Source organism: Poromitra crassiceps (assembly GCF_964638095.1).
Source record: "Poromitra crassiceps genome assembly, chromosome: 10".
Taxonomy (NCBI): domain Eukaryota; kingdom Metazoa; phylum Chordata; class Actinopteri; order Beryciformes; family Melamphaidae; genus Poromitra; species Poromitra crassiceps.
In genome coordinates, this window is record NC_139631.1 from 272501 (window position 1) to 284730 (window position 12230).

Here is a 12230-nt window from a genome sequence, read left to right on the forward strand (position 1 = left end):
CATATCCATGTATCTATCCATCTGTTTCTTCAACGGTGGATCTGAAATGGCTTATTTTTGAGTACGGTATGTTGCTCAGCACAAGATTCCGACGCGGCGATGTCTCACTCATGACCCCACGACCGATAAACACTGAGCACGACCAGGAGGCCGCACTTTTTAAGCCTGAGCTAGATTTGACCAGCTTTTGGCTGACCCTGGCAAAACCATTGATCCTAGAGCGATGATTCATATATCCAGGCGCTCAGCAGAACACTCTGATCGACGCAAGCAGGTGCTACAAAGTTTCCTATCAAATTGGACCGATTTTTTGGGGTTAAGCGTTGATCATTTATTAATGGGTTGTGTCCAGCAGCAGATTCAAACCTCAAGTGCTGAACACCCCCAACGCCCCCCCCCCCCCCCCCCCCACGCACACACACGCACACATTCCAGATGCCCCCCCCCCCCCCAGCCGTCTCCCTCAGCCCTCTTCTTGCCTCCCTCCCCAACGACCAACCGGCCTGACTGTGTCGTGTGCCGGGGCGGCAGCCTGGGCGCTGCGCACGCGGCGACCTTCAGCAGCAGTAGCAACGACCTCTTATAACCCATGCATATTCCAACAAATGATATGTATTGTACAATATTTGCAAGTGTGCCTGGTTACTGAACAAATCAGTAATACTGTGTGTTATCCTAATCTGAATGTATTTCTAAAAAACACTACTTTGTAAACCAATTTGCCCTCACGGGACATGAATAAAATTGAACTTGAACTTGAACTTGAACTACCGGTACCACAACAGGCTTTCCTTTTTGAGTGTTTAAGGGCCAGCAAGGCCCCAGAGCACTGAAATTCGCCACAGTGGATCGCATGGGCATTCTGATCATGGGCACCGAATTCGAGCCCTCTGCGGCTTCGGGCGGCCAGTTCCTCTCAAAATGGATTGGTGTTTTCAAGCAGAAACGACCATTTTTTTCTCCTAAACTGCCCCAGAAGGTACCAGAGCACTGACATTCGGCACAGTGGATCGCATGGGCATTCTGATCATGGGCACCGAATTTGAGCCCTCTGCGGCTTCGGGGGGCCAGTTCCTCTCAAAATGGATTGGTGTTTTCAAGCAAAAACGTCAATTTTTTTCTCCTAAACTGCCCCAGAAGGTTCCAGAGCACTGATATTCGGCACAGTGGATCGCATGGGCATTCTGATCATGGGCACCGAATTTGAGCCCTCTGCGGCTTCGGGGGACCAGTTCCTCTCAAAATGGATTGGTGTTTTCAAGCAAAAACGACAATTTTTTTCTCCTAAACTGCCCCAGAAGGTACCAGAGCACTGACATTCGGCACAGTGGATCGCATGGGCATTCTGATCCAGAGCACTGACATTCGGCACAGTGGATCGCATGGGCATTCTGATCATGGGCACCGAATTTGAGCCCTCTGCGGCTTCGGGGTGCCAGTTCCTCTCAAAATGGATTGGTGTTTTCAAGCAAAAACGACAATTGTTTTCTCCTAAACTGCCCCAGAAGGGCTGAGAGAGCCCAATTTCGGCACAGTTTACCCAATTTACACCATATGGGCATATGGCTGTATGGGACATAGAAATGTCAAATATCCAACCATAACCTTTATACTGTACCATTATAGCATCATACATTTTCTGATGTGTTACACTAGAAGGTTTCCAAATAAATAGTTTTCCTAATCCCCCCCAAAATCCAACAACACTATGAACTGGACTAATTGACCCCATATAGTTTATTCCTATGACACAAGCGCTGTTGGGGCTGAAGATGGGCAGTCTGATGACAATGGCAGCTATTTTTCAAGCAGTTTTCAGCACCACAAATATGGTTAGACACCAGTTAGAGTTGGATTAGTTTTATTCCAATGTAGGGAAGCAAAAAAACTTTAGGGTTGTGCTACAACCCAGGTTTTACGAGTGAGAACGAGAGCTCTCACTAGTGCCTACAACGCTGCGTACGCAGCCCTATGGAAGACTGTCATTTTGCTCCAAAATTACTTTTCATTAAAACCGACCACCCACCCGTAGGTGGCGTGGTGCCCCCCTGGGGCTGACACGGATCCACGTGACTACGTCACGTCCTGTCAGCCCAGGGATAACCACTCTACATTTCTTCCAGCCAGCTGAGATCCGACGCACCCCGTGACGCATCGACGCAGCAAGGCTGGGTAGTGAGAGCTCTCGTTCTCACTCGTAAAACCTGGGTTGTAGCACAACGTTTTACTTCGTTTCGAACTCAAGCTCTCACTAGTGCCTTAATTCAACCGACCTTGCTGCCGGGAGCACCCCACAGGGCGACCCGAAAGGCACCGGTGAACCACGGCCGTATGGCAACGTTCATGCCTGACCGTCTGACATATTAGAGTGGCAACGATACTACTTTCTTGCCAGCACCGCGTGCGCGAATTGCGAACCGGACACGTCGAGACTGTAGTACCTAACAAAAGTGTGATGAGAGGACCATGAGGCCACGGCACACATGTCCTCCCCTGAACACCGCGCAACAACGCAGAGGATGTCGCAACACCCCGCGTAGAATGCGCCTTGATACCCTCCGGGGGTATATTACCCACGGCAGAGTATGCCAAAGCGATCGCCTCCACTATCCAGTGTGATAAGCGATCCTTGGAAAGGAGGCCACCCTGGGCCTTCTGCCAAAGCAAACCAACAGCTGATCTGTAATGCGTAATGAACGCGTCCTGGCCACATAGGCCGAGAGCGCCCTTACTGGGCACAGCATGTGCAAGCGTCACTCCTCAGTCCTCACCCGAACTGAACGGCGGGGGACAGAATGCTGATAAGTCTATGACCATAGACCTAAAGCTGACATTAATATTCTTAGGTTGGTAAGCCGGGTTAGGTCGCAACGTAACCCTGCGCCCATCATTCCCAAAACCATACAGGCCTGCTGCACCGAGAGGGCAATCAGGTCACCAACTCTCTTTCCTGACGACAAGGCCAGCAGCAGCGCGGTCTTTAAGACAGAACCCTTAAATCGGCGGAGTCCAAGGGCTCAAACGGATGACCCGTTAGCCCGTCCAGCACCGTAACCAGGTCAGATTTGGGAAAAAACGCACCGCGACGGCGGCACAGTTTATGCGCCCCCTTCATGAAGCATGAGACCAAAGGGTACGCCCCCATGGGGCTCCCTTCAATTCCCATGTGGCAAGCAGAAATCGCGGCTACGTACACCTTAAGCGACTGCGGGGACTGACCCGCGTCAAGCAGGCTCTGAAGGAAACAGAGAACTGGTCGCACACTGCAGTTCACTGGATCCACGCCCCTACTTGCTGCATAGTGCATACCACATTATCAGGCAAGCCCTGGGCTAGCAACTGGTCCCGTTCAGGAGCCAGATTGCTAGCTTCCACCTGCCTGGGAGGGGTGGAACACCTCCCCCTCCGCCTGGGATAGGAGATCGGCCCGTACCGGCAACGCCCAGGGCGGATCTTGCGCCAGGGAGACCAGGTCCGCAAATCATGTCTGCCTGGGCCAAAACGGACTAAAACGAGCCGGAGGCGCTGTTCCCTCACCCTGTCCAACACCTGACAGATCAGGGGGGTCGGGGGAAACGCATAGAGCCCCTCCCTCGGCCACGCGTGCGCTTTCAGCGCGTCATGACCTAACGGGGGCTGTCCTCCTGGATCGAGCACCACAGTGGGCAGTGTGTCGCGTGCCGCGATGCAAGAGATCGACGCGGGCGCGACCAAACCTGGCCCAAACCTGTTCCATCACCCGAGGGTGGAGGCACCACTCCGTATAACGGGGATTGCCTCGAGACAGCAGGTCGGTCGTAACTCAGCCGTCCCAGCAGATAGACCGCTGACACTGAAAGGAGACGGGGATACACCCACAGGTGAATCCCCGCTATGGTTCAGCGCCCCCGACCGCACACCGCCCTGTTTGTTCAGGTGGGCGATCGCTGCCATATTGTCCGAGGGAATCAGAACATGGTGCCCATGTGTGAGCCGCTGGAAGTGTTACCTCCGCAGGCTCGGGGGACTGCGGAGACAACGTTCTCTTTCGAGTCTGGCCGCACGCGGACTTGTCCGGCAGTGCGGTCCACAGGAGAGCTCCCAACCAACAATGGGCCCTCGGTACCATTGATGGTGGGCTGTCCTAGGAGCCTCTAGCCGAGGCCAGGCCGTAGCCATGGACCAAGGCGAGCCTTGATGATGGGTATGAGACCCTGGGAGAGCTCCCGACCGAACTCGGGCCTTGGGCATCGAGGACAGTGGGTCTAAAGCCACAAGCCGCAGGCTGGAACTGAGCCCAGCCTTGGTGAGCCAACCGGAGGGCTTGACCTGAGCGCTGCCAACCGAGGCCAGGCCGTGGCCATGGACCAAGGTGCGCTGTGCCCCCTGCCAGGCTCCCTGCGCTTGCAGGGGGCGCTCAGACAAGGGAGTGCGACCCATGGAGAGCTCCCAACCACCCCGGGCCTTGGGCACCAAGGGCGGTGGGCTTGTCCTTAGAGCTACAAGCCAAAGGCTGGCACTGAGCCCAGACCTTGGCGAGCTGTAACCCCTGCTGGACGCGTAGCGCCAGCAAGGGGCGGTACGGAGCTACAAAAGAAAGAAAAGTTACATTTCGTTGCAACAAAAGAAGTCAACTACAGTATGCAACACAATCTATGGCAACTACAACTTTTGAAGGAATAACGTAGGAACACAACCTATGACACTACAACCATTAAAGGAATAAAGTAGTTTTTTTTTCACAAATGAAGGCTCTGTATGTTCAGTTTTTTTGCTTCCCTACATTGGAATAAAACAAATCCAACTCTAACTGGTGTCTAACCATATTTGTGGTGCTGAAAACTGCTTGAAAAATAGCTGCCATTGTCATCAGACTGCCCATCTTCAGCCCCAACAGCGCTTGTGTCATAGGAATAAACTATATGGGGTCAATTAGTCCAGTTCATAGTTTTGTTGGATTTTGGGGGGGATTAGGAAAACTATTTATTTGGAAACCTTCTAGTGTAACACATCAGAAAATGTATGATGCTATAATGGTACAGTATAAAGGTTATGGTTGGATATTTGACATTTCTATGTCCCATACAGCCATATGCCCATATGGTGTAAATTGGGTAAACTGTGCTGAAATTGGGCTCTCTCAGCCCTTCTGGGGCAGTTTAGGAGAAAAAAATTGTCGTTTTTGCTTGAAAACACCAATCCATTTTGAGAGGAACTGGCCCCCCGAAGCCGCAGAGGGCTCAAATTCGGTGCCCATGATCAGAATGCCCCTGCGATCCACTGTGCCGAATGTCAGTGCTCTGGTACCTTCTGGGGCAGTTTAGGAGAAAAAACAGCACTTGAGGTTTGAATCTGCTGCTGGACACAACCCATTAATAAATGATCAACGCTTAACCCCAAAAAATCGGTCCAATTTGATAGGAAACTTTGTAGCACCTGCTTGCGTCGATCAGAGTGTTCTGCTGAGCGCCTGGATATATGAATCATCGCTCTAGGATCAATGGTTTTGCCAGGGTCAGCCAAAAGCTGGTCAAATCTAGCTCAGGCTTAAAAAGTGCGGCCTCCTGGTCGTGCTCAGTGTTTATCGGTCGTGGGGTCATGAGTGAGACATCGCCGCGTCGGAATCTTGTGCTGAGCAACATACCGTACTCAAAAATAAGCCATTTCAGATCCACCGTTGAAGAAACAGATGGATAGATGATATGAAGGGAATCCCAGGACACATTATGGATTTGTCAGATTGATATAACTCCAGAAATCAGCCCAAGGTGTTGGAAGTGCCTCCTTTTAGCTTTAAAAGGATAAGTACTTCAACAAAAAGTAGTATTTGTTATAATTTGTTATATTCAGTTTATAGTAACCGCTAAAAGCCGTCCATGGGTAGGCCCGCCCCCTGACAGAATATCGGCCCGATGCGGCACTTTTATGATATGTGCAGCCATCTTGAAGGGAAATGAGTGGCGTCGAGACACGAAATTTGGCGGCTGTCCTCTGGTGAGCAGCTGCTACCACCACACCGAATTTCGTGGTGATCGGAGCATGTCTAAAATCTAGTGTTCTGATTGGCCCAAAACTTGGCACAATCACCCCCGAGGTTGTTTGTGCCACTGACGCGCGCGCACGCACACGCGCGCACGATGTGTCTGTGTGTCATGCCATAATCCAAACACACGACACACAGACACATCGTGCATGCACGCGTGCGTGCGCGCGCGCACGTCAGTGGCACAAACCACCCCCGGGGTCGTTTGTGCCACTGACGTGCGCGCGCGCACGCACACGCGCGCACGATGTGTCTGTGTGTCATGCCATAATCCAAACACACGACACACAGACACATCGTGCATGCACGCGTGCGTGCGTGCGCGCACGTCAGTGGCACAAACCACCCCCGGGGTTGTTTGTGCCACTGACGCGCGCGCACGCACGCGCGCACGCACGCGCGCGCGCGCGCACGATGTGTCTGTGTGTCATGCCATAATCCAAACACACGACACACAGACACATCGTGCATGCACGCGTGCATGCACGCGTGCGTGCGCGCGCGCACGTCAGTGGCACAAACAACCCCGGGGGTGGTTTGTGCCACTGACGTGCGCGCGCGCACGCACGCGCGCGCGCACGATGTGTCTGTGTGTCATGCCATAATCCAAACACACGACACACAGACACATCGTACACGCGCGCGTGCGTGCGCGCGCGCACGTCAGTGGCACAAACCACCCCCCATAGTGTGTGTGTGTGCGCGCGTGTGTGTGTGTGTGTGTGTGTGTGTGTGTGTGTGTGTGTGCGTGCGTGCCCATGCGTGTGCGTGTGTGTGTGTGTGTGTGTGTGTGTGCGCGCGCGTGTGTGCGTGTGCACGCGCGTGTGTGTGTGTGCGTGCGTGCCCATGCGTGTGTGTGTGTGTGTGTGTGTGTGCGTGCGTGTGTGTGCGTGCGTGTGTGTGCGTGTGTGTGTGTGTGTGCGCGTGTGTGTGTGTGTGTGTTAGTTACCATGGTGAAGCAGCCATTGGCTCCAGGGGTTCGAGGAGTCCTGGCAGCTCAGTCTGCTCTCAATGCTGCTCAGAGGCACAAGCTGAAGGAGGCGTGTGGAGGAACCTTCAGGTCTGTGTCACACCTGCTGTCAGAAACCACCACACTGCAACTCCCTCATGCTTTAAGATACAGAGTTCATATTCATCCCACCCCTGTGTTACAGTATGTGAAGACAGTAGAGATGTAACCGTATGAAAATTTCACACCATGATTATCGTGACAAAAATGATCACATTATCAGTATTATCACGGTGTGTTAAAATGTGCTGAAAATGTTCAAAAGGTACTAATACACTCACAGAAATCATTTCACCAAGTTTTATATTGAAAACTCAGACCCAAAAAGGATTGATACACTCACTGAAATCATTTCACCAAGTTTTATATTGAAAACTCAGACCCAAAAAGGATTGATACACTCACTGAAATCATTTCTCCAAGGCTGTGCGTTTGCATCTCAGAGATGGTTGCCAACTTTGGTTGATAATGGACAGTATTTACCATGTTTTTCAACGCACTGTAATCATGGTAACATGGTAATCACGGACGGTACCATGGTTTTAATGATAATGACAATGTGAAACAGTACGGTTATCGTAAGGAATTTTATCACGGTTATCATTAAAAACCGGTTATCGTTACATCCCTAGAAGACAGGTGTGTTGGCATAGAAATAATTGCTAATTAATGCATTAATTAGCTTTAGCAAACTGCTTAATTAATGACCTCGTATCAGCGTGATTATGTCGGGACGTTAGGCAGCTCAAGTGCCTCTTGGTCTGAACGATTGGCGCAGCTGGAAAGTTTCGAGACACTCAGGAGAAAGTCAGTTGGCACACTTCTCATTGACCACATGCTCGACACTATCTGAAGAGTCTTGATGCAGCATCTAGTCCCTCAAAGCGCTTCAACAAACCCCCGGAGAATGACTTGTACATTAAATGGCCCAGGTCTGTATATTGAATATTGTACACAGTCTGAGAGTTTTGTTGAAATGAAATATTGTAATAGCATTGTGACCTGGGCAAGTCTTGCACATGTGCATCTGCCATCTGAAAAAAGAAAACGGTCTGGTTGTGATTCAGTTTACACACAACATGTTCTAATACACAGTAGGGAGTCATAAAGGGAGTAGTTCCCTGAATTGGTGCTGTTAAAGTCATCTACACAAAGGTAATGAACTCAATGCAATATGAACATGCTGATGAAGAAATGGTGCAACAGAGGAAGTGTAAATCACTTCTCTTTAGCATGATTCTTTTCATGTGCAAAGACAAAATGATTTCTACGTTTAAACAGCCTTTATTTCAAATGGGATATGATATCTATCAGCACCGGATTCAACCATTCCAAATCAAGCAAAGCAAGGATGAACTCTGCATTCCAGTATCATCTGTTTCTTACAGACGACTCTCAGGACAAACATCTGACTTTCAAATGATACAAATAACCAAGAAATAATTTAAATAGTCAAACCCGTCAACCCCCCCCCCCTCTCTCTCTCTCTCTCTCTCGCTCTCTCTCGCTCTCTCGCTCTCTCTCGAACACTTCTAAAATAATGTTAGTTAACCAACCAGGCAGCGGAGAAACAAAAGAACCGCTTTGTGTAGATCAGCCTCACGTGCCAATCAGGAGCCTGATTGATATTTCGCTTTTTTGTTTAGCTTTGCTTTGATTCGCTCACAGTCGGAGATAAAATGTGGTGATTAGTTAGTTTTACAACAGGCAAAGAGCATAGAGCGTATATAACCGAGGCATTCAAATTATATTCAAGATACTTGTAATTTGTATAGGCTTATATTTAATTTCTATTTTCTATAGGCTTATATTTAATTTCTATAGGCTTATATTTAATTTCTATAGTCTTATATTTAATTTCTATAGGCTTATATTTAATTTCTATAGTCTTATATTTAATTTCTATAGGCTTATATTTAATTTCTATAGGCTTATATTTAATTTCTATAGTCTTATATTTAATTTCTATAGGCTTATATTTAGGGAAAAAGAACAAAACTGGAGGTACAAAATGTTTCATGGGCACCAAGAGTAATTAGACTTGACTGGGTTCAAATAGTTCTTTTGTAGATGGTGGCTGGGGGTCATTTTGTCCTGCGACCCAGTTTCGCTCCTGGATCAGGACCGTAGTAGACGAATGGCACTTATTTGTGTATTTATATGGTTCATGTCTGACCCCATGACCTTTAGACTCATTTCTGACATCTATCATATGACCACCTCTGATGCTTTATATTGCAATACTGATCAGCTGATCAGCTTTTCTTTGATCCAGGGATGATGATGACATCAACGATGTGGCCTCCGCGGCAGGAGTCAACTTGTCAGAGGAGAGCGCTCGTATCCTAGCAACCAACTCTGAGCTTATCGGCACGGTGACCCGATCCTGTAAGGACGAGGCCTTCCTCTCCACCTCCTTTCTCACCCGAACAGCTCTGGAGATTGGTGAGATACACACACACACACACACACACACACACACACACACACACACAAACCAGACTGATACATACAGTAGAGTGAAACAGGATGTGAGATCACGTTATCATTCAGGATGTTGTTGTTGTTGTTACCAGGCTAACGCACACGTAGTTGTTTGGGAACGCACACCCTGTCACAGCCTCTCTGACTCTTATTGTGACAGGCAGGAAGTTTGGTGTCGGCGAGTTGGGCCCAGACGTGATCAACTTCATTTCCCACGCGACACAGCAGCGGCTCCAGAACCTACTGGAGAAAGTCTCTGAAGCAGCGCAGCAGAAAAACACCACGGTAAAGGTGAGACAGAACCGTTTGAGTTCTGAGTTGAGTGTGATATGTACCCACTGTCCACCCTTTTTGTTTGGACATGAAAACCTATGGGAAGCGACCGCATGGTGGAAAAAAAGCAGACACTCTAAAAAGCCTGAAATAGCCAAAATAGGGCTGGAAAATGGATGTCTGCTCTTGAGTTTTCACATAACGACTGTTGTGACAGGAACTGCCGGTGATTTTTCTCAGCTGGAAAAATGTGTCTAAAATGATGAAATTGCTTCACATAATGGTCCAGTGTGAGGGCAGAGGGCAACACAAGTCTTTTTCCTATCCTGCTGTATCTCTCCGTTCTTGCTTACGCCCTCCATCCATCCATCCCTCCTTCAGGAGGACGAGAGGTACGAGCAGGTCAGTGATGTGCGGGTCCAACTCAAATTCTTTGAGCAGCTGGACCAGATGGAGAAGCAAAGAAAGGAAGAGCAGGAGAGGGAGATCCTCATGAAGGCTGCCAAGGTAACAAACACTGAAGAAACTCACCACCCATGACCCATCCATAAACTGAACATGTTGTTGCTGCCATCTAGTGCCCATCTTGATTCTTGTTTTAAAATATGTCGCCTGTGTTACTGCAGTCTCGGTCACGGCAAGAGGACCCGGAGCAACTTCGACTCAAAGAGGTGAGCGTCATGCAAACGAAAGCATGGGCAGCTGTGACTGCTTTGTTCACTCCTAACCTGTGAGCGAGTGAGGTTCACTCCTAACCTGTGTGTTTTTGCCATGTTTTCCAGATGCAGGAGCTGGCTCAGATCAGGCAGAGAGAAGCCAACCTAACGGCGCTGGCAGCCATCGGCCCGAGGAAAAAACGGAAAACGGACTCTCCCGTTAGCGGTGCCAGCGCAGAGGTGCTGACCATGTTAACCATTTCCCACAGACAAGTGGTGCTATTTTTGAACCGGTTGCATTTTGCAAAGAAACAAAGATGATAGTGTGTGTTTTTCTTTCTCTTGCTGTCTTCCCCTCCTCCTCCTCCCCCCCTCAGGGCTCGGGGTCTGGCTCCTCCCAGCCCGGAGGCTCCAGTGGAGGGGGCTCCAGGCAGTTTCTGCGTCAGCGTATCACCAAGGTCAACCTCAGGGACCTGCTCTTCTGCCTGGAGAACGAGAAGGGGACCAGTCACTCGCACCTGCTGTATAAAGGCTTCCTCAAATAGCACGTTGCTGGTTATAGCAAATAACCAGCTCCGCTCAATGGCGTCGAGGAAGGAGAGCTGACCGTCGACTCAGGCCCTTTCCGCTGATACTTTGACGACTCACCGCTGAATGACGAGAGACCTCTGTCTAAGGGGAGGGAGATAGCTGGAGCAGCGGAGAGGTATCAGCTCTAAAGCGGGAGGGAGATAGCTGGAGCAGCGGAGAGGTATCGGCTCTCAAGCAGCACAGGCCGTTTGCATTTTTAACGGAGTGGAAAGTGAGACTGGGCCCTGCTGTCAGCGTGCCTCCCCTCCCACGACCACGCCTCTCCTCACACACTGACCACGCCTCTCCTCACACACTGACCACGCCTCTCCTCACACACTGACCACGCCTCTCCTCACACACTGACCACGCCTCTCCTCACACACTGACCACGCCTCTCCTCACACACTGACCACGCCTCTCCTCACACACTGACCACGCCTCTCCTCACACACTGACCACGCCTCTCCTCACACACTGACCACGCCTCTCCTCACACACTGACCACGCCTCTCCTCACACACTGACCACGCCTCTCCTCACACACTGACCACGCCTCTCCTCACACACTGACCACGCCTCTCCTCACACACTGACCACGCCTCTCCTCACACACGACCACGCCTCTCCTCACACACTGACCACGCCTCTCCTCACTGACCACGCCTCTCCTCACACACTGACCACGCCTCTCCTCACACACGACCATGCCTCTCCTCACACACTGACCACGCCTCTCCTCACACACTGACCACGCCTCCCCTCCCACGACCACGCCTCTCCTCACACACTGACCACGCCTCTCCTCACACACTGACCACGCCTCTCCTCACACACTTACCACGCCTCTCCTCACACACTGACCACACCTCTCCTCCTCACACACTGACCACGCCTCTCCTCACACACTTACCACGCCTCTCCTCACACACTGACCACACCTCTCCTCCTCACACACTGACCACGCCTCTCCTCACACACTGACCACGCCTCTCCTCACACACTGACCACACCTCTCCTCCTCACACACTGACCACGCCTCTCCTCACACACTGACCACGCCTCTCCTCACACACTGACCACGCCTCCCCTCCCACGACCACGCCTCTCCTCACACACTGACCACACCTCTCCTCCTCACACACTGACCACGCCTCTCCTCACACACTTACCACGCCTCTCCTCACACACTGACCACACCTCTCCTCCTCACACA

The 12230-nt window shown here is 50.7% G+C and overlaps 1 protein-coding gene across 1 annotated transcript in view; it reads left to right on the forward strand.

Moving 5' to 3' along the window:
- The window catches only part of LOC310783759 (transcription initiation factor TFIID subunit 4-like), a gene marked incomplete at both ends in the record, with an annotated part of 28229 nt that extends 17240 nt beyond the window's left edge, over nucleotides 1-10989 (forward strand). The window contains 7 exon segments of the mRNA XM_083644666.1: nucleotides 6968-7082; nucleotides 9307-9476; nucleotides 9676-9806; nucleotides 10170-10295; nucleotides 10415-10459; nucleotides 10571-10684; nucleotides 10822-10989. Of these exon segments, the coding sequence (XP_083500792.1) occupies nucleotides 6968-7082; nucleotides 9307-9476; nucleotides 9676-9806; nucleotides 10170-10295; nucleotides 10415-10459; nucleotides 10571-10684; nucleotides 10822-10989 (869 nt within the window).
- Between the last annotated feature and the right edge of the window lie 1241 nt (nucleotides 10990-12230).